Source organism: Theropithecus gelada, chromosome 14 (genome assembly GCF_003255815.1).
Source record: "Theropithecus gelada isolate Dixy chromosome 14, Tgel_1.0, whole genome shotgun sequence".
NCBI lineage: Eukaryota > Metazoa > Chordata > Mammalia > Primates > Cercopithecidae > Theropithecus > Theropithecus gelada.
Genome location: NC_037682.1, coordinates 69,694,957 through 69,718,511, shown reverse-complemented (window position 1 = coordinate 69,718,511; position 23,555 = coordinate 69,694,957). Strand labels below are relative to the sequence as shown.

General features: G+C 38.2%; 1 protein-coding gene across 1 annotated transcript in view; it reads left to right on the top strand.

Moving 5' to 3' along the window:
• The window catches only part of RSF1 (remodeling and spacing factor 1), a 158,063-nt gene that overhangs the window by 78,493 nt on the left and 56,015 nt on the right, over positions 1-23,555 (top strand). The window contains exon 5 of the mRNA XM_025356651.1: positions 13,667-13,821. Coding sequence (XP_025212436.1) covers positions 13,667-13,821 — 155 coding nt within the window. The remainder of the gene's footprint in view (positions 1-13,666; positions 13,822-23,555) is intronic.

Sequence of the window (23,555 nt, the reverse complement as noted above, 5' to 3'; positions counted from 1 at the left end):
TAGAAATATTCCACAAATACAGTATATATTAATTTGGAAGATATCAGGGGTCCTATAAAGTAGGGAAAACTCATAGCTATCTAACCGCTAGCTTATGAAAAACTTTCTTGACATTAACTCATATCTGTTTTTTGTCCCATTTTGAATTTCAGCAATTTCTCTTAGTGATTATTTATTAACACTTTGAAGAAATAAGCTGTCGAAAAGCTCAATTTTCATTCCCTAAGAATAAATGGGTATTGATTAATCTCATGGGAGATTGTTTTATAAGCATGTATCATTACATTATTTTCCTTGTAATTAATTTGCTAAACACAGGTAAACAAAGTAGTCCTAAACTAAAATTTATTTACCATTTCTCCTTTGAATACAAAGACCAAATATGATCTATTCATGACATTATACCACTGTTTCTATTATTTCCCATATTAACCTTGTGTAGTTGTTTAAAACATTCTTTTCTTCTTTGTAGATGAAGAGAATACGACAGTGAAATAACGATTACTATTGATCAGTCACAGTTGTTTAAAATGATGTCGAATGGGCTGGGTGCGGTGGTTCACATCTGTAATCTCAGCACTTTGGGAGGCCGAGGCGGGAGGATCATGAGGTCAGGAGTTCGAGACTAGCCTGGCTAGCATGGTGAAACCCCATCTCTACTAAAAATACAAAAATTTAGCCGGGCATGGTGGCACACACCTGTACTCCCAGCTACTCGGGAGGCTGAGGCAGGAGAATTGCTTGAACCTGGGAGGCAGAGGTGTAATTTATGAGAGGAGTTCAAAATAAAAAGAACTGGAAGGCTGGGCACGGTGGCTCACGCCTGTAATCCCAGCACTTTGGGAGGCTGAGGTGGGCGGATTATGAGGTCAGGAGATCGAGACCATCCTGGCCAACATGGCGAAACATCGTCTCTACTAAAATACAAAAAAAAATTAGCTGGATGTGGTGGCACACGCCTGTAATCCCATCTACTCGGGAGGCTGAGGCAGGAGAATCGCTTGAACCCAGCAGGCAGAGCTTGCAGTGAGCCAAGATCACGCCACTGCACTCCAACCTGGGCAACAGAGCGAGACTCCATCTCAAAAAAAAAAAGATCTAATGTATACTGTTTTAGGTAGATTATACCTTAATGCATGATGTGAAATTTCAGAGTTAATGGTTATTTTTGAATCTGGGTTCATCTACTTACCATCTGTAGACACATTACATTTGTCCCTTGGTATCCATGGGGCACTGGTTCCAGGACCCTCATGGATAACAAAATCTGCAAATGCTTAAGCCCTTTACATAATATTTGTGTATAACCTGTGCACATCCTCCCATATACTTATAATACTTAATGCTATGTAAATGCTAGGTATAAAATTGTTATACTGTAGTTTTAGTTTGTATTTTTATTGTATTAGCCTTAGTTTATTTTTTTCTAAATATTTTGATCTGAGGCTATAGAGGGCTAACTGTACTTAATTTTTCTGAGAGTTACATTCCTGTACTTTAAATTGAAAGTGATAATACTTCCTCAAAAAGTTGTTGTGAGGAATGTATGAGAAATGGTGCTGGCACTGTAATACATGCTCAGTAAACCTTTTCTCTTTTTATTTCCACCTTTTAAACTTTTTAACTATTCGCTTTTCTTTTGTTTTTTGTTTTCTGAGACAGAGTCTTACTGTCACCCAGGCAGGAGTGATCTTGGCTCACTGCAAGCTCTGCCTCCCGGGTTCATGCCATTCTCCTACCTCAGCCTCCTGAGTAGCTGGGACTACAGGTGCCCGCCACCATGCGTGGCTAATTTTTTTTTAGTTTTAGTAGAGACGAGGTTTCACTGTGTTAGCCAGGATGGTCTCGATCTCCTGACCTTATGATCTGCCTACCTCGGCCTCCCAAAGTGCTAGGATTACAGGCTTGAGCCACCATGCCCGGCCAACTATTCGCTTTTCTTACAAAACCTTTCTAATTCCAAAGACTGAAATTTAGTTTATTCACTAAAGAAATACCTGTCAGCAGAAAGGTCGGAAAATTTCCGTGGTGTTGCTTTCACCTCTTCTCATGCTTGACCATTTCTCCATGTTTTATTCCTTGGGCTTCTGCCCTTTTTAAACACACACACACACACACACACAACTTCTTTCTATTTGTTAAAATTTGTTTTTGATAAACAAAATAGTGTATGTGGCAATTGTTTAGAAGGAGATGCTTGTGTAGAATAATGCCTACACACAGTTTTCCTTTCTTTTGTTTTGGAGACAAGATCTCGCTTTGTCACCCAGGCTGGAGTGTGGAGTGCAGTGGTGCAATCTCAGCTCCCTGCAACCTCTGCCTACCAGGTTCAAGCAGTTCTTCTGCCTCAGCCTCCCAAGTAGCTGGGATTACAGATGTGAACCACCATGCCTGGCTAGTTTTTGTACTTTTAGTAGAGACGGGGTTTCGCCACATTGACCATGCTGGTCTCGAACTCCCGAGCACAAGCTGTTCACTTGCTGTGGCCTCGCAAAGCTCTGGGATTACAGATGTGAGCCGCCAGGCCCGTCCTATACTTTTCTCATTTTCACAAGCACAAATTTCTTTAGAAAGTGGTGCCAGGGTTATTTTTAGACATTTTGATGGCATCTATTAATACATATATTTCTATTTACAGTGAACCAGGGAACATTGCCCAAGTAATGTAGAAATATTTGGGACCATTCAGAAATCATTTGGTTTATTGACTCTCTGGTTTTGTATAATGAAATTCAATTTTTCAACACCTGATTGTCATACTAACATTCCTTTATTTCATTAATTTTATAAATTCTGTTACATAGGTGCCTGTGTAATAGGTACTATGCTAAACAATTGGTGATGTAATAGTGAATAGTATGGCTCTAAGATCTCTAAGAGGGGCTGCAGGCACCTGTGAAAGGCCTCAACTTGTAAGGAATAGATTTTAGGTGAATATTATATGCATATTTTCTGGGGAAGGACGGTAATTTATCTCAAATTTTCAGTTGCATGTGTTTATGCTTATTATAAATGAGATGTACTATGACATGACATTCCAATTAGCTTTAACCCAACACAGTGGAACTGTTATTGACAAACATAGTAAACTGTCTTGTTCACATAGGTCTCTCATTGTTGCAAAGGTTGAATGTAGAAAACATTGTAATGATTTTTGCCTCCTCATAAAGATAAGGATCTTAGTTGTCACTAATATATACTTAGTGCCTAAAATAATGTGGGGCATCATCTCATTTGACTTGGATGAGATCATCCCTGGAGCATGGTATTTCTGTTTGAATGGCAAACTCTAAAAGAAACATTAATATAGTGAAGTCCATTATGGGAACAACCACAAAGAAGACGATTGAATGAACTGAAAATGCTTTATCTAGCAGAAATTTACTCAGACATAAATGTCTTCAGACATTTAGAAGATTGATTTGTGGAAGAATATCTCAAAGGCTGGACCAGGATCACTGGATTCAAATTATGGGGAAGCAGAACTGAGTTTGACAGGAGCAAGAATGTTTGTTTTTCGTTTTACATTGCAGGGGAGTGATTATCTTAAGGCTGATAGATGTTGTCAAAGCATTTTTCAATTAAACATGCAAGTTTATGTGAAGTGGAGTTTTGTAAGAGGCACTAATCTTTTTAGCAAGAGATTCCTTTAGAAAATCAAGTGATGGCCAGGCGTGGTGGCTCACTCCTGTAATCCCAGCACTTTGGGAGGCCAAGGCAGGCAGATCACGAGGTCAAGATATGGAGACCATCCTGGCCAACATGGTGAAACCCCGTCTCTACTAAAAATACAAAAATAAACTGGGCGTTGTGGTGCGTGCCTGTAGTCCCAGCTACTTGGAAGACTGAGACAGGGGAGTCACTTGAACCCAGGAGGCAGAGGTTGCAGTGAGCCGAGATCGCGCCACTGCACTCCAGCCTGGCGAAACAGAGTGGACTCCATCTCAAAAAAAAAAGAAAAGAGAAAATCAAGTTAAAAGAACAAGTAAAGCAAATAAGATTTTGACTTTGACTTTTTCATTGAATAGGTTGCATTTGGGTGCTCTTCTTAGCTAGTAAATATTATTTTTTACTAGTAAATTAAAAGCCTCTTGTTTTTTCTTAAAACAGTTTCTTTAACAGTATTATTTTCTTGGCGATCAGCTGGTGTTGGAAACATATTTCTACCTAATTCTTTTTTTTTTTTTTTTTGAGACGGAGTCTCACTCTGTCGCCCAGGCTGGAGTGCAGTGGTGCAATCTCAGCTCACTGCAAGCTCCGCCTCCCGGGTTTACGCCATTCTTCTGCCTCAGCCTCCCGAGTAGCTGGGACTACAGGCGCCTGCCACCTCGCCCAGCTAGTTTTTTGTGTTTTTTAGTAGAGATGGGGTTTCACCGTGTTAGCCAGGATGGTCTCGATCTCCTGACCTCGTGATCCGCCCGTCTCAGCCTCCCAAAGTGCTGGGATTACAGGCTTGAGCCACCGCGCCCAGCCTCTACCTAATTCTTAAAAGAGCATTATATAACAAAAATTATCTGGTCTTCAGGGTTCTTGTTTTCTAAAGCCAGTAAGTCAGCCTTCTTAATGATTGATAAATTTAGAAATATAACTGAATTTTGTAAATTAAAAATCAAATGGAATTTTTTAAAAAATGAGAATCCACCAAAAAGAGATCATTTTACATAGTTGATCTACTGAAAATTTCATACCATAACATCACCACAGTCTTAAACTTGTACTGTTATGTAGCAACTTCCATTTCTGCTAGTTGCAAAATTAATAATATAAATATATATATTAGATGAATAGATAGGAAGCAATTAACTCATATATAAAGAATTATACTTTAAGTTGAAACAAGATTTAGTATGTGATTTACAAAACAATAAAAGTAGTTAAGTTTCATGAAACCATATGAAATTGTTAACATTTGAACATTTTGACCTGTAAAAATGGTGATTTCATATGGCTCAACCTAGTATTATAACAGGTTTCAATAGCAAAAATATTTAAGCTTCAGCCAGTGTCCTACTTATTCCGGTTAATGTTTAAAACAGAATTGCCACAAAAGTATTATTTCATCTCTAGTTTAGGCCTCAATGAAAGAAGATAAAAGTACAGAAAAAAAACCCAATTTTACGTCTAATCAAATATGATGTAATAAGTGATTTTATTCACCCCATGAGGTATGTTAATAGAATTTGTTTAGGAATGAAAAAGATGGGCTCAGCACAATGGCTCACACCTGTAACCTCAGCACTTTGGGAGGCTGAGGTGAGCAGTTTGCTTGAACCCAGCAGTTTGAGACCTGCTGAAGCAACAAGACAAAACCCTGTCTCTACAAAAAATACAAAAATCAGCCAGGTGTGGTGGCACTTGCCTGTAGTCTCAGTGACTTGGGAGGCTGAGGTGGGAGGGTTGCTTGAGCCCAGGAGCTTGAGGCTGCAGTGAGCTGTGATTGTACCACTGCACTCTAGCCTGGGCAACAGAGTGAGACCCTGTGTCTCAAAAAAAAAAAAAAAAAAAAAGATAAGCAAAGATTTGTAAACATAACAAGGTGGTAGTGTTTAGTTATTAATGATTAGAGAATTTTAGCAAATAAAGACCTTAGACCAGATTCGATCACAAGCTTCTTCAGGATCTTAGTGGGACTACAGAAAGTACTTTTATATCGAGTATACTAAGGAAGACAAAGTTATATGCAGACTGTTGAGCAGTTACTTCATAAAGAATATATTCATATGGCCAGTATTCATATGAAAAAGTGCTTAGCATCATTATTCATTGTAGAATTTCCAATTAAAACCACAATGAGGTATTATCTTACTTCTATTAGAATTAGTAAAACGAAAATGGCTTACAGCACCAAATGTTAGCAAGGATATGCACCAACTGAAACTCTTAACACCTTGTTGTATGTGTAAAATGATACAACCACTTTGGGAAACAGTTTTGTGGTTTCTTCAAATGTTAGCAAACTGTTATCCTATAACCTATAAATTTCATTTCTGGGTATTTATATTAGAGAAATGAAAGCATGTTTACAAAAAGCCTTGTATAAGAACGTTCATAGCATCTTTATTCTTAACATTACTCATACAATGAATTATTACTAAGCAATAAAAAGGGGTGATCTATGAAACTGTATAGATTTGTCTCAAAATTCCTTGTATGTGAAAGAAGCACATACTGTTTGATTCCATTTGTGATAAGTTCTAGAATTAATAAAGCTAATAATCTGTTGTGTTAGTCCATTTTCATGCTGCTGATAAAGACATACCCAAGACTGGGCAATTTGCAAAAGAAAGAGGTTTAATTGGACTTACAGTTCCATGTGACTGGGCAGGCCTCAGAATTATGGCAGAAGGCAAGAAGGAGCAAGTCATGCCTTTCATTGATAGCAGGAAGCAAAGAAAGAGAGAGCTTGTGCAGGGAACTCCTGTTTTTAAAACCATCAGATCTCGTGAGACTCATTCACTCACAGGAAATGAACCTGCCCCCCTTAATTCAATCACCTTCCACTGGATTCCTCCCACAACACGTGGGAATTGTGGCAGTTACAATTTAAGATGAGATTTGGGTGGGGACACAGCCAAACCATATTTTCCTGCCCCTGGCCCCTCCTAAATCTCATGTTCTCATAGTTTAAAATCAGTCATGCCTTCCTAACAGTTCCCCAAAGTATTGACTCATTTCAGCATTAACTCAGAAGTCCACATCCAGCATCTCATCTGAGACAAGGCAAGTCCCTTCTTCCTGTGAGACTGTAAAATCAAAAGCAAGTTAGTGCTTCCTGGATACATACAGTGGGAGTACAGGCATTGGGTAAACACAGCCATTCCAAATGGAAGAAATTGGCCAAAACAAAGGGGCTACAGGCCCCATGCAATTCTGAAATCCAGCAGGGCAATCAAATCTTAAAACTCCAAAATGATCTCTTTTGACTGTCTTACATCCAGGTCATGCTGATGCAAGTGGTGGGTTTCCATGGTCTTGGGCAGCTGCGCCCCTGTACAGCCTCCCTCCTGGCTGTTTTCATGGGCTGGCATTGAGTATCTCTGGCTTTTCCAGGCACACGGTGCAAGCTGTCAGTGGATCTGCCCTTCTGGGGTCTAGAGGGCAGTGGTCCTCTTCTCACAGCTTCACTAGGTGGTGCCCCAGTAGGGACTCTGTGTGGGGGCTCTGACCCCACATTTCCCTTCCACACTGCCCTAGCAGAGGTTCTCCATGAAGGCCCCACCCCTGCAGGAAACTTCTGCCTGGGCATCTAGGCATTTCCATACATCTTCTGAAATCTAGGCAGAGGTTCCCAAACTCCAATTCTTCTGTGCATTCACAGGTTCAACACCACATGGAAGCTGCCAAGGCTTGGGACTTGCACCCTCTGAAGCCATGGCCTGAGCTCTACATTGGCCCCTTTCAGCCATGACTGGAGTGGCTGAGATGCAGGGCACCAAGTCCCTAGGCTGCACGCAGCACGTGGACCCTGGGCCTTACCCACGAAACCATGCTTTCCTCCTAGGCCTCCAGGCCTGTGATAGGAGGGGCTGCCGTGAAGACCTCTGACATGCCTGGAGACATTTTCTCCATTGTCTTGGGGATAACATTTGGCTCCTTGTTTCTTATGCAAATTTCTGCAGCCAGCTTGAATTTCTCCTCAGAAAATGGGATTTCTTTTCTATCACCTTGCCAGGCTGCAAATTTTCCAAACTTTCATGCTCTGCTTCCCTTATAAAACTGAATGCCTTTAATAGCACCCAGGTCACCTCTTGAATGCTTTGCTGCTTAGAAATTTCTTCCTCCGGATACCCTAAATCATCTCCTTCATGTTCAAAGTTCCACAAATCTGTAGGGCAGGGGAAAATGCCACCAGTCTCTGCTAAAACATAATAAAAGTCACCCTTACACCAGTTTGGGAACAAGTTCCTCATCTCCATCTGAGACTACCTCAGCCTGCACCTTATTGTTCATATTGCTGTCAGCATTTTTGTCAAAGCCATTCAACAAGTCTCTAGGAAGTTCCAAACTTTCCCACATTTTCATATCTTCTTCTGAGCCCTCCAACTGTTCCAACCTCTGCCTTTTACCCACTTTTTAAGCTGCTTCCACATTTTTGGGTACCTTTTCAGCAACGCCCCACTCCCGGTACCAGTTTACTGTATTAGTCCTTTTTCATGCTGCTGATAAAGACAAGACTGGACAGTTTACAAAAGAAAGAGGTTTAATTGGACTCATAGTTCCAATTAAAGCAAGTCATGTCTTACATCAATGACGGCAGGCAAAGAAAGAGCTTGTGCAGGAAACTCCCATTTTTAAAACCATCAGATCTCATGAGACTCATTCAGTATCACAAGAACAGAACAGGAAAGACACACCCCATAATTCAGTCACCTCCCACTGGGTTCCTCCCACAACACATGGGAATTGTGGGAGTTACAATTCAAGATGAGATTTGGGTAGGGACACAGCCAAACCATATCATCTATGATTATCATAATCAAGACTGATTTCTTCTTGCTTTGGTGGGGAAAAGGAATTCAGTAGGAAAGGACAGGAGGGAATTTTTGTGGGAATAGTGATATTCCTTATGTTGATTGTGGTCTAGATTACACAATGTACGCATTTGTCAGAACTGATGAACTTAATGCTTAAAATATGTTTATTTTACAGTATGTGAATTATACCTCATTAAAAATATTTTCAAAACTGATAATGGTTTGATAGTCATTTTCAAAAAGCTGAATTTGAAATAGTATATACAGTTTTCATGTACCCATAGTTACAAACTGTATGAATGCATTTCTAAACCATATATATATAACCTGCTAATATTGCACAGTGATTAAGATGGGCTCTAAAGTCAGACTATTCGAAATTCAGTCTTGCTAAATTGTACTAACTTACCTTAGGCAAATTACCATTCCTCTCTGTGTGTCCTCAGTTTCCTCAGTCATAAAATGAGAATAATTTAATACCTATTTAATTGGGTTATATTGGAATTATATGAACTAATTAATATAAAACTCTTGGAATAATTAATACTTGGAACACAGTACTCATTCACTAATGTTAACATCTTAGATGAATAGTACTGCTATTGATATTACTAATTAATGCTTCTCTTCAGTTTTCTTGGCCTCCATAATTTTTTTTATTTTTTATTTTTTTGCCTACTGAATAATTTGGAATTTATACCAAAAAGTTGGCATGTTGTTGCTCACTTCTGGAATCATATATTTTAAATATTTACAAAAGACTTGTTATATTTATACTGTGCTATGCTCTGTAGATGTGAAGCTCTGGTCCGATTTCTTAAGGAGTTCTTGTTATGGAAGAAAGGTACAGGGAAATTTTAAATAATACAGTCACAAAGTCTGTGATGGAGATTATCAAGGGTGCTGTGGAAGAACCAGATACTTGGCTCATACTTGGTAGAAGATAATACCTATGCTTGACTTTTTTTTTTTGCCAGCGAGGGGCGGGTTGTCAGGAGGGTCTGTTTCTTTTCGTTATTTATTTATTTATTTTTCTTCATTGCTTCTGAAATGTTTAGCACCTACCACTAATTCAAACTCGGAACAACTCCTAGGCTGGGAAAAATCATATTTCACAATAATAATGGTTAGGATGATGTGTTCCATTTCATTGAAGTCTAGATTAACTTAAGGTACATACAGGAAACAGTTTAGAATCTGGTTAAGTCAAAGTCAGTAACCAGTCTGCCCAAAACTAAACTTTGAACCTTTCTACCCTAATATGAGCATCTCATCTCAGTTAATGGCAGCTACATTCTTTCACTGGCTCAACCCTATGGAATATGTCAATAGAATTTCTTTGGGAATGAAAAAGATAAGCAGAGATATAAATATAACCAAGTGGTAGTGTTTGGTTATTAATGATGAGAGAATTTTAGCAAATGGAGACTTTATACCAGATTCCATCAGGTGCTTCTTCAGGAACAGAGTGGGACTACAGAGAGTGCTTTTATACCAAGTGTAAACCCCAAGGCCCAAAACCTTGGAGCACATCTGTAACTTTGCTTTTTCTCTCCCTCCACATCTACCCTAACAGCAAATCCAATCAGCTCTTCATGCGTAATTGTATCTAGAATTTGATCAGTTCTCCTTCATAACTACATTCTTGTCCAAGCCACCATCTCTTTTTTGTAAAATGTATATAATTGAGTAGTTTTTAGTTTTTGTTTTTGTTTTTGTTTTTTTTACAAGTTATGCAACTGGTACCACTATCTAACACCAGGATATTTTTCTCACCCTAAAAAGAAAACCCAGTACCCGTTAGCAGTTATTCTTCAGTCTCCCTTTTCCTAGCCCTTAGCGACCACCAATCTTTCTGTGTCTATAATTTGACTATTCTCAACACTTTATAAACATAGAATTATATGATACGTGACTTTTTGTGTGCAGCCACTTTCTTTCTTTCTCTTTTTTTTCTTTTTTTTGAGATGGAGCTTCGTTCTTGTTGCCCAAGCTGGAGCACAATGGCATGATCTGAGCTCACCACAACCTCCGTCTCCCAGGTTCAAGGGATTCTCCTGCCTCAGCCTCCCGAGTAGCTAGGATTACAGGCATGTGCTACCACACCCGGAAAATTTTGTATTTTCAGTAGAGATGGGGTTTCTCCATGTTGGTCAGGCTGGTCTCGAACTCCTGACCTCAAGTGATCCACCTGCCTTGCCCTCCCAAAGTGCTGGGAACCACCACTAGCCATGTGTGACCACTTTCAAGTAGAATAATCTTTACAAGGTTTATCCGTGTAATATAAATCAGAACTTTATTCCTTTTTATGGCTGAATAGTATTTCCATATGTAGATATACTAGATTTTGTTTATTCTATTCTTGTCTTTGAGAGAGTAATTGGAATTAGCCATGGGGAACACATTCCAGGCAAAGAGAGCAGAAGTGTAATCAGTCACCTGATATCCTAAGAAAGCCTGGTATTTTGGAGGGATATGTCTGATTTAACATGCATGAGAGAAGAAATGGTATGGAGAACAGAGAACAAGTGAGGGAGGGGTAGCAAAACAACTGGATTGTTGTTAGGGTCCTTAGTCTAAAAGATTCTGTAGATAGTGTTAAGAAATTTGGATGTGATTGGCCGGGCGCAGTGGCTAACGCCTGTAATCCCAGCACTTTGGGAGGCTGAGGCAGGTGGATCACGAGATCAGGAGATGGAGACCATCCTGGCTAACACACTGAAACCCCGTCTCTACTAAAAAAATACAAAAAAATTAGCTGGGCGTGGTGGCGGGCGCCTGTAGTCCCAGCTACTCCAGAGGCTGAGGCAGGAGAATGGCGTGAACCTGGGAGGCGGAGCTTGCGGTGAGCCGAGATTGCGCCACTGCACTCCAGCCTGGGCGACAAAACGAGACTCTGTCTCAAAAAAAAAAAAAAAAGGAAAAAAAGAAATTTGGTTGTGATTTGAAGGAATTCATAAAAATTTCCTCTAACTCAGATTTAGGATTTTTTTCATTATTCAAAATAGGAAAAACCCAAAGATGGGTAATTTTCTGTTTTCATATAATAACCACTACCTTAGGCTTGTGTTTAAACACATTAAACAGATTAAAAGCCTTTTAGGGAGTTGTTCTTTAATAAATTTTACTGCTAAATTCCCTTTTTGCTTAAAGTAGTGGAAGTAGGCCGGGTGCAGTGACTCACGCCTGTAATCCCAACAGTTTGGGAGGCTGAGGCAGGCAGATCACCTGAGATTAGGAGTTGGAGACTAGCCTGACCAACATGGTGAAACCCCATCTCTACTAAACATACAAAAATAATTAGCCAGGCGTGGTGATGGGTGCCTGTAATCCCAGCTACTCGGGAGACTGAGGCAGGAAAATCGCTTGAACCCTGGAGGAGGAGGTTGCAGTGAGCCAAGATCCTGCCGTTGCACTCCAGCCTGGGTGACAAGAGTGAAACTCCATCTCAAAAAAAAAAAGTAGTGGAAGTAATTGAAATAGATTTTCCTAGCAATATTAGCTCTTTTACGTTTTGAAGCTTTTTAAAATTGGTATGTTGTATAACTTCAGTATACTCTTCAGTTCCCACCATGACTTTGAGAAATAACAAATAGATTGAGCCATTTGTTGTATATGGAATCCTCTTTTTCTTTTTTTTTTTAACATGGAATTCTGAATGGAATATGAGAAGTAATAAAGCATAGATGCTTAAGTTAGAAGAAGGTTGTAATGAAATTAGGGGACTGGATCTTTGCCAAAAATAAAGTCTCTGAGTCTTAATTTTCCTTTCTGTAAAATGGAGGCAAGACCAGACAAGACAAAACATCTAGTCTTACCTTTTGATATTAGATAATTAAAATTCTAGACTGTGTATTATATATGCTCATATAATATGTATGAACATGTATGTTTCATTCTCATGCATAATAAATTGTTGTCATTTTAATTTCTGATTTCTATCCGTGGCAATTTTACTGCTTTCTTCAGAAGACCAATTTAGTAATACTCAAGAGAATCCATTCTTTTATAAATAAGAAAGCTGAGGCCTAATGAGGATATATGACTTGTCCAGGGGCTCTTTGGAATGCAGAGTTCCTACTCTAAAGCAGTAGAATCTAGCTGGCATGGAATTGGAAAGGGAGAGGAGGGTAGGAGGCATATGTGTGACATGACAGATAAGAAAAAGAGTCATTTCATCTTAACAGTTTTCACTTTGAATTAGAGGTATTTACATCACACATTGAGAACACAAATGGGAGGATCTTGTTGCTAATTAATAACCTAGTGGCACATCTAGAACTAAGTTTCCCAACTCTTAGTCCAGAATCGCTCTTTATCTTCAGCGTTATGCACTGCTTGTCTGAGCAAGAAAAATATCCAAGTAAGTTTTCTCAGTTGTAAGTGGCATTTAAATTAACCATACCACACCTTTGTTTTTGCCAGTAAAAATATAGGATTTTATTTGCCAGATATAGGGATGTACAACTGTAGTCCTAGCTACTTGGGAGGCTGAGGTAGAGGGTCTTAAGCCCAGGAATTTGAGGTTACCTTGAGCCAAGATCAGGTCACTGAACTCCAGCCTTTTTTTTTTTTTAAGTAGAATTTATACGTTAGACTCTTATTTATTTGGAATTTTCTGGTATTGTTGAATCAGTTATAAACCATTATTAACAAAATAAAATCAGCTACCAAAATTTTTTATGTTTTTAAATTGTGTTATTGGAACTGATGTTTTGCTGTAATTATTCAGAAAGTTCTGGTTCTTAATTATGTAGCAATATCAAATGCTGTTGTCTCTGAAGGTAGAAAAGAATTATTTCCAAATGAATCAAGAACAAAACAAAAAATGCTTTTGCAATCAAGTTTTACATTGATTTCATCTCCTTAAAGATTACATACTACCTTTAAAGTTATTAAACGTTGATTTTTGTTTAATTTTGTTCCACTTTTCTTTTCAACCAAAGAGATATTCATTGTCATTCCAAACAGTAGAGAGGAAAATCTAATATTCCTCTCTGAAGAACAGTATATTTTAATGTGTTTTTCTTAGTGCTTTTAAAATTCAGGATTAATTAGGGCTAGCTGTACCTGTGTTTTTGATGTTCTTAATGTATTTTTCTTTTTTATTTTAATTTCTATCGGTATTATTCAAAAAGTTCTCTAGAGCAGGAAAAAGATTTTTATGCTGTCTTATTTTTTTCCTTGTTTAGAAATCGAAACGAGTTGGCTGAGACTCTTGCACTCCTGAAAGCACAAATTGATCCTGTACTATTGAAAAACTCTAGCCAACAAGACAACTCTTCTCGGGAAAGTCCCAGCTTAGAGGATGAGGAGACTAAAAAAGAGGAAGAAACACCTAAACAAGGTTTTTTTTTGTGTGTTTTGTTTTGCTTTGTTTTGTAATCTCTTCCATATTCTTCCACTCCTCTTCCCAACTATGTAATTCTGAATTTCTATCTCAATTTGAATTGGGAACCTTCTTATAAAAAGAGGTTGATTTTTCCTTAATTTAAAGAAAATGAGGCCAAAAACATCAAATATGTTGCTCTTTTATATAGAACATTTAAAGATATCTTAGTAAAAAATGGTCAAATCATCAAAACATAGTATTTTTTACTAAGGAATGTGAAGACATTTAATGAACTTTTTTATTGTGGCAAAATATAACATAAAATTTACCATTTTAACCATTTTTAACCATACAGTTCTGTGGCATTAAGTACATTCATATTGTTGTGATGCACTCATCACCACCATCCATCTCCAGAACTTTTTTGATCTTTCTCAGTTAAAACTCTGTATGTTTTAAACATTAAACTGCATTTTTCCTTCCCTTTAGCCCCTAGCATCTCTCATTCTGCTATCTGTCTCTTATGAATTTGATCATTCATATCTGAGAAATCATATAATGCTTGCACTTTTGTGACAGGCTTATTTCATATAGCATAGTGTCTTCAAAGTTCATCCATGTTACAGGGGTCCCCAACCCCTGGGCCAAGGACTGTTACCAGTCTGTAACCTGTTAGGAACTGGGCTGCACAGCAGGAGGTGAGCAGGGACGAGTGAGCATTACCACCTGAGTGAGCATTACTGCCCAAGCTCCACCTCCTGTCAGATCAATGGCAGTATTAAATTCTCATGGGAACACAAACCCTATTGTGAACCACTTATGCGAGGGATCTAGGTTGCACACTCCTCATGAGAATCTAATGCCTGATGATCTGAGATGGAACAGTTTCATCCCAAAACCATCCCCCCAGCCCACCTCCTGTAGAAAAATTGTCTTCCACGAAACCGGTCCCTGGTGCCAAAAGGTTGGGAACCACTGTTGTAGTGTATGTCAGAATTTTCTTCCTTTAATAATAATAAATTATTGAATAATTGTCCATTGTATGTATATACCACATTTTGTTTATCAATTCATCCATCAGTGGGCACTTGAATTGCTTCCACTTTTTGGACATTGTGAATAATGCTGCCATGAACTGGGTGTACACATATCTCTTGAGTCCCTGCTTTCCCTTCTTTTAATCCAGAAGTGGAATTGCTGGATCATATGTGGTAATTCTGTGTTTAATTTTTTGAGGAAACACATACTGTTTTCCACAGCAGTTGAATCATTTTACATTCCTTCCAGTAATATCCAGGGACTCTAGTTGCTTCCCATCCTCACCAACACTTGTTTCTGTTTTTTTTTTTATAGCAGCATCTCATTGTAATTATTAGTTCCTATTGACAAGTGATGTTAAGCATCTATCTTTTCAAGTATTTATTGACCATTTGTATATCTTCTTTGGAAAAATGTTAATTCAAGTTCTTTGTCCGTTTTTTTTTTGGGTTGTTAATTTTTTTTATGCTTTGAAAACTCTTTAAGTCTGTGATAATTGTAATTGTTAAACCTGATTTCGATTGAGTTTTCTAATTTGCTTAACTAGGCAGATCAAATTCTAACCATTCTAGGAAGACAGAGCCAAGTCCTGAGCTCTCCAAAAGGAAAGAAGCCAACTGAAATTTTGACCAACATCTTAATGTTTGTTATCGATAACCTTTTAATGACAAGGGAAGGAATTTGCTTTCCTTACCATGTTTTCTTTGCTTTTAGTTTGCCTCTACTAGTTTTGATTAGAACCTAAAAATAATGTGTTATTCCTTTATTTGCTGCTCTTAGGAAACCATTTATAGAAAGCATTCTATATCTACAAGCATTGCTTGTAAACAAGGAATTATGCCTTTCCGTGTAGTATATAATAATGTTCCTATATATTAAGCATTTTTTAGCTGAAATGTTGATTACTGTCCTTCGTTGCTTATGTGGTTTTATTTCAAATGTCTGTGGTGGTTTTATTTCTAAGCCCAATTTCTGCTTTGAAGAATTCTTTTTCATATGTTAAAATTAAACTTACAGACTACTTTAGGAAAGTTTTTTTTTTTTTTTCCTTTGAGACAGGATCTCTCTCTGTCGCCCAGGCTGAAGTACGGTGGTGCAGTCATTGCTCACTACAGCTTAGAACTCTTGGGCTCAAGTGATCCCGGCCCCTCAGCCTCTCCTGAGTAGCTAAGACTACAGGCGTGTGCCATCAGGCCCGGCTAGTTTTCATTTTTTATTTTTTGTAGAGATGGGGTCTTGCTCTGTTGCCCAGGCTGGTCTTGACTTGGCCTCAAGCGACACTCCTGCCTTGGCTTCCCAAAGTGCTGGGATTATGGGAATGAGTCATTGTGGCCAGCCATGCATAATAATTTTAAAGTAGTCTAAAACTCCTATTGAATTTCTATTCTTTTTTTAGTAGTATTTTCCGGGGATTAGTTCTAGGTTTAAACTTAATATTATTTGTTCATTTTGGTCATTCGTTCACATATTTTCTTATTCCCATACACAATTAAAATCAAAGCCAGAGAAAATGTGAATTGGAAACCACGGTCAGAATAATAGAAATTTAAGAGGCAATTATTTCTAATACAAGACCTCAAAATTGACACTGATCTTGAACGGAGACTGATTATGTAGTTTAAAGTAGAAAGAAAAACAGAAATACTGTTTTTCTAGTTAAGCTCTTCCTAATAGTTAATGCTGAAGTTTATTTGTGGGGCCTTATAGTACATAATGGGGGATTTCAACAATAACAGTTAACATTTATTGGGCACATCCTGTTTTCTTTGCAGTCTACCAAATGCTGCATATGGATTTTCATTTAATCCTCATAGCAACTCTTTGAGGTAACTACTATTATTATTTTGATTTTACAGATGAGGAAATTGGAACATTTATAATGTTGCCTCAGGTCATATACATAATAAAGTATCAGAGTCTACATTTGAAGCCTGATCCTTCTATAGCCTGTGCTCTTAAAGTGGTCTAGAGTAGTACTTCTCAAACTTTAATATGCGTGGTGTTCACCTCAGGAGTTTTTTAAAATACAGAATCTGGTGAAGTAGGTCTTAGCTGTCTGCTGATTGGCTGTTTTAACAAGGATCTATGTAATGCTGATACTGCTGGTTAGAGGACCACATTTTGAGTAATAAGGTCATCTCCTAACTTCTGAAACAAATACACCAAAGGCTGTTATACACCTGTTTCTGAAAACATTTCTCAATGAATGCTGATGTTATACCTCTCAATACAACTAAGAGAAAATGGTCTGTGAGGGATGGCATCTCTTGAAAAAGTAGAAGAGGAGGAGCAGGACATTTTGTTCTCTTTGTTTTTCTGTCTTCTATTTTTATTTTAGAGACAGTCTCACCCTGTCACCTGGGCTGGAGTGCAGTAGTGCAATCAATAGTACGCGGCAATCTGGAACTCCTGGGGTCAAGTGATCCTCCTGCCTCAGCCTCCCACGTGGCCGGGACTACGGGTGTGCACCACCATGCCTGGCTAATGTTTTTTAATTTTTAATTTTGTAAAGACGTGGTCTCACTTTGTTGCCCAGGCTGGTCTCGAACTCCTGACTTCAAGCAATCCTCTTGCCTCAGCCCTCCAAATTTCGGGATTACAGATGTGAGCAACTGCGCAGAGCCTACCTTCTCTTTTAAATAAGGCTTTTCTGCTTCTCTTTCTCTAACAACAAAATGTTTCTTATTAATGCGTTCATTCATTCATTCAGTGAATACTTACTGTGCACCTTCTCTGTGTTAAGCATGATTTTAGGCATATAGTTTAATAAAGAAAGACTAAAATCCTTGCTTTTATAAAGCTTACACTATAGTAGATAAAATAGTAACACATAAACCATTTACTATGTGCCAATACTGTTCTAAATGCTTTGCCTGTATTGTCAGATCATTTTCACAACAAGCCCTGTTTAGTAGTATAATATTATTACTTCCCTTTTTTCAGATGAGGGAAATTAGATAAAGAGTTATTTCAGTAATAGCTTGTTAATGGCAGACCTGGTATTCAAAACTAGGCAGTCTGTCTCCAGAGTCCCTGTGCCCTTTTAATGCTGCACTTACATACAATTTCAGCCCCCAAAACCCTGCCTCTCACCCTTGTCCTCTCAGATGTAGTTCTTGTAGTCTATTCCATGGCAAGACCAAAGAAATATGATTCTGTTCTGTCATTTTTATTCCTTTCGTATGTAAACAAACATTACCCTTGGACTGTGTTGGGGGATCACGGCCAAGTGGGAAGGAGTAGGTCAAAAGCTGGAAACAGTCCTGGGGAATGTCTAACATAGAGTGTTGAAGCAAAATGTGACGAAAGTTAAAAATTAAGCATGGTTGGGTATTTGCAAATTGGGCAGCAAGAAATAAAAATAAATAGGCACTGGAGAGGAAATAAACAACCACTCTTATTCTGGTAGCTAAAATAGATTTTTCTTTAGTCATTAGTTAAATTGCCATGCCTTGTATCTTAACTCAGTGAGATAAGTTTTTAAATTTTTGTATGGGTGCTAAGGAGAAACGTATTAACTGTAAATGTGGGCAAAAAAATGAAAAATGGCAGCAAGTGGCCTGGAAAATGGTGGCATCAACTAAATAATTAAGTCGACTTTGTTTCAAAGATAATTAGAATTGCCTTCTGAAAGTCTAAATTTGCTAGACTAGCATTCGGAATCTCAGTGTGGTCTCTCTCTCTTTCTAGCAATAGCTCCTGCTTTTTCTTATGAGTACTGGTTCCAGATCATTTAGATGCTTTTGTTTTCTCCGTATGTCTTGGGCATTCCCTTCTGTGTCTGCGTGCTGTTTCTCTCCCTCAGATGTTGTCTCCCCAACTCCCATGAAAGTCTGGTTATACTTCAAGGACCATCTGAAACTTTATTTATACTATTTGTATCCCACTTATATTAGGGCTAGTCATGGCATCTGACTTGAAGCTCTCAGATACTGTTTGAGTTGTTAGTCTCAGACTGTGGTAGATTTCCAAGTAAGTGTTTGGTGTCATTTACACCCTTTTATGGGAGTTTAAGATCTAGTGTCTTAATTTAGGTGAAAAACTACCTGGAAGGTATTGTGCATATAAAACACCGTGGAATTTAATATATAGTTTCTCTCTACATTGGACACTGTATTCTAATTTAGAAGGGACCAAAAAGTTAAAAAGAAACTTTACCGGGGAAAAACAAAGTTGGGGGAAGCTCAACTAACATTTAGTTTTTAATTCTACTAATTGAAAGAAGATTGTCCTTTTGTTAATTTTTGTAGTCATGCACTTCTGCCTACAGGTGATCAGATAAGATACCATTTGAGAATTATAAAGAATAGAACTTACAGATTGGCAGCTCACAGACCTCATTTGGCCCAAAAACGTGTTTATTTTGGTTTCCGCAGTGCTGCTTTGTTTTTAAAAAGCTAAGATAAAATTCACCATTTTAGTGATTTTAGTATATTCACAGCATTGTGCAACCATAACCACTAATTCTAGAACATTTCTAGCACCCCACGAAGAAACTCTACCCACTTAGAAGTTACTTGCCATTTCTCCCTACCCTCATCCCCTGTAAACCATTAATCTACTTTGTCTTTATGGATTTGCCTCTTTGTAGCATTCCATAAAAATAGAATCATACAGCATGTGGCTGTGTGTGTCTGACATTTCCATTTAGCGTAATGTTTTTAACATTACACTACCATAATGTTAAAAATATATGCTAAATATTACAACATACATGTTGTAGCATGTATCAATACTTCATTCCTTTTTATGGATGAATAATATTTATTTGTATGGATATACCACCTATTATTTATCTGTTCACTTGATGGACATTTGGATTTTTCCACTTTTTGGTATAAATAATGCAGTGGTGAATGTTAATGTACAAATTTTTGAGGGAACATATGTTTTCGTATGACTGATTTTTTAAATGAAGTTGCTGTCAACATCTAAAATTGAAAATTAGAAAAGTTGTCAACTTTGGATCATCATTTTTGTATGTCAAAAATACTCTGTAGCTGAGTAATGGTTGTTTCTATTTACGTGAGATTTACATTCCATTTTGCCATGCTCCTTTCTTGTGCCCTCTAAAATCAGGCTTAGTCTCACGTGCTTAGACTTATATATTTTTTTCTTACAGTGTAGTTAACATGAAAATAAGATACTTACTGTGTTCGTGTCTTTATCAATTTTAGAAAAACAAAGACCAAGAATTATTTCAGAAAAAGGAGAATTGCTAATTGTTGAAGTAAAGTATGTCAGTATATTTGTTTTTTTGTATTTATTTATTTTTAGAGTCAAGGTCTTGCTCTTATTGCCCAGGCTGGAATCTAGTGCCACAATCACAACTCACTGTAACCTCCATTTCCTGGGCTCAAGGGATCCTCCTGCCTCAGATTCCTGACTAGCTGGGTCTACAGGCACGTGCTACCATGCCTGGCTACTTTATAAATTTTTTGTAGAGACAGGGTATCACTATATTGCCCTGTCTGGTCTCAGACTCCTGGCCTCAGCAATCCTCCCTGCGATCTCCCAGCATGTTAAGATTATAGGCGTGAGTCACTGCACCCAGCCCAGTATAGTTATAGTAGGTGGATTAACTTACTGATGATTTTCCTTTGATCATTATTAATGTGATGTCAGATATAAAGCTTAAATTCTATGTGGCAAAATAATATAACTTAATGTAGTCTATTAGTCTCTTCAGGCTATCCATAACAAAATACCACAGACTGAATGGCTTAAAACAATAGAAATTTATTTTCTCGGTTCTGGAGTTAAAAGTAGCAAATTTGATTTCTGATGAGGGCTTTTTCCTGGCTTGCAAATGACTCTTTTCTCTGTGTGTGTGGAGAAAAAGCTATCTGTTGTGTGTTCCTCTGATCTTATAAGAGCACCATTCCTGGCCGGGTGTGGTGGCTTACGCCTGTAATCCCAGCACTTTGGGAGGCCGAGGTGAGCGGATCATGAGGTCAAGAGATCGAGACCATCCTGGCTAACATGGTGAAACCCCGTCTCTACTAAGAATACAAAAAATTAGCCGGATGTGGTGGTGGGCGCCTGCAGGAGAATGGCATGAACCTGGGAAGCGGAGCTGCAGGTTCCCACTGCAGCCTGGGCGACAGAGGGAGTCTCCGTCTCAAAAAAAGAAAAAAAAAAAAAAAGCACCATTCCTGTAATGCTAAAGATCCCCCCCCCTTATGAGAATTCATTTAATCATAATTACCTCACCAAAGGCTCTGTTTCTAAATACAGTCACATTGGGGATTAGGGCTTCAATATATGAATTTGTGAGGGACACAATTCAGTCTGTAGCATGTAATATTATGAAACTATCCATTGTAAAAACTGTGATGGTTAATATAAGATACCTGAGGAAGAAATTGGGAGGGGGAGGACTGATATGTTTAAGGAGATTTATTTTTGAATGCTATGATGTGCAGCTATATATTCTTAAGATAAAAATATTATGTGTATCAAAACTTTTTTTTTCTTTTTTTTTTTTTGAGACGAAGTTTTACTCATGTTGCCCAGGCTGGAGCACAATGGCGCAATCTTGGCTCACCACAACCTCCACCTCTTGGGTTCAAGCGATTCTCCTGCCTCAGCCTCCTGAGTAGCTGGGATTACAGGCATGCACCACCAGGCTCAGCTAATTTTGTATTTTTAGTGGAGATGGGGTTTCTCCGTGTTGGTCAGACTGGTCTTGAACTCCCGACCTCAGGTGATCTGCCTGCCTTAGCCTCCTAAAATGCTGGAATTACAGGTGTGAGCCACCATGCCCAGCCAAAACTTTCTTTTAATTTTGAGTTTGAGTGCAGCAAAAAACATTTGTATCAAACTGGAATGAGCATTTGCATATGTAAGTACAATTGGCAATACTCTTGTTCATAGTGAATAGATTACTAGTAATAAATGAGACAAGATAGTAAATCATTTTTTATATTTTCTATTGTACCTGATGAAAGCACAGATGTTTATGATGTTACTCATAATGATTTCTTTGTAACTTTGATGAGAAGTTTAATAGGATTGGAGGTAAAAGAACTCACTTCCCTGTATCGTTATCTAGGGACTTTTTTGTATTAAAAAAATTAAAAGTGGAACATGGCATTATCATGGTAAACTTGTGAATTGGATAAGCTCCCATACATGAGTCAATGTGTTGATTAATAAATGAGCTACACAACACAGTATTTTTCCATACATTGCAGTTTTATATCTTTAGTGCCCGTCGGGATCCTTCTTAGGTTTAAGTATTCAGATTCGCAAAACTACTATAGACAACACTTGGCATCAGTATACTGAGATTGATGTAGGACAGGGATCATAGCTTGCCAGCAGGAGCAACATCTAGCCTTAGGAATAGTCTTTGCAACAATTCTTACGGCCATCCAGAAGCTGTTTTCTCCCAGGTAACAACTGGAGAAACAAGTAGCTGGGATTTACATTGAGCGGGTCCAGGAACCACTCTATCTCAAAAGCCTCATGTTCCATGGAAGCTGATATCTCTTATATCAACTCTATGGACCAAAAAGTTCCAGGATTCTCGCTGCATTCAGGAGGTCCCAAGGGTGACACCTTTGTCCTGTATTTATATATATTTTTTATTCTAGATTGCAAGATTTAATTTTTTGGGGGGGAGGGGTCCATGCTGGAGTACAGTGGTGCGATCTTGGCTCACTGCAACCCCCACCTCCTGGGCCCAAGTGATCCTCCAACCTCAGACCCCCAAGTAGCTGGGCCTACAGGCACAAGCAACCATGCCTAGCTCATTGTTGCCTTTTCTGTAGAGATAGGGTTTCACTATGTTGTCCAGGCTGGTCTCGAACTCCTGAGCTCAAGTGATCCACCCGCCTTGGCCTCACAAAGTGCCAGGATTACAGGCATGAGCCACTGTGCCTGGCTGGGTTTAAATTTTTTAATTGACAAAGAAAAGTTGTATATATTTATGATGGAATATCAAAAACTAAGTCCATTTTGTGAACTGTGTAAAACTAATTACCATATGCATTGACTCACAGACTTATCTTTTTTTGTGGTGAGAGCACTTAAAGTCTCCTGTCCTAGCAATTTTGAAGTGTACAGTACATTGTTGTAACTGTAGTCACCATGTCGTACAGTAGATCTCTTGAACTTATTCATCCTAACTGAAAGTTTTTATCTTTGACCAGCATCTCCCCACACCTTCAGTCCCTCATAACCACTATTCTGCTATGCTTCTGTGAGTTCAACTCTAAGATTCCACATGTAAGTGAGATCATAGGGTATTTCTTTCTATACCTGACTTATTTCACTTAGCATAATCTCTTCCAGGTTTATCTATGTTGTCACAAATAACAGGATTTCTTTCTTTGTTAATGTTGAATAATATTCCATCGTGTATATAGATCATATTTTCCTTATCCTTTCATCTGTTGATGGACACTTAGGTTGATTCCATATCTTGGCTATTGTGATTAATGCTGGAGGGAACATGGGAGTGCAGATATCTCGTTAACAAACTGGTTTCATTTTCTTTGGATCTATACCCCGTAGTGGGATTACTGAATTCTATAGTACTTATATTTTTAGTTTTTTGAGGAACCTTCATACTGTTTTCTATATGGCTATACTAATTTACATTCTCACCAACAGTGTACAGGGATTGTCTTTTTTTTTTCTTTCCTCATTTTTGCCTACACCTGTTGTGTTGTCTTTGATAATAACCACCCTAACAGGCGTTAGGT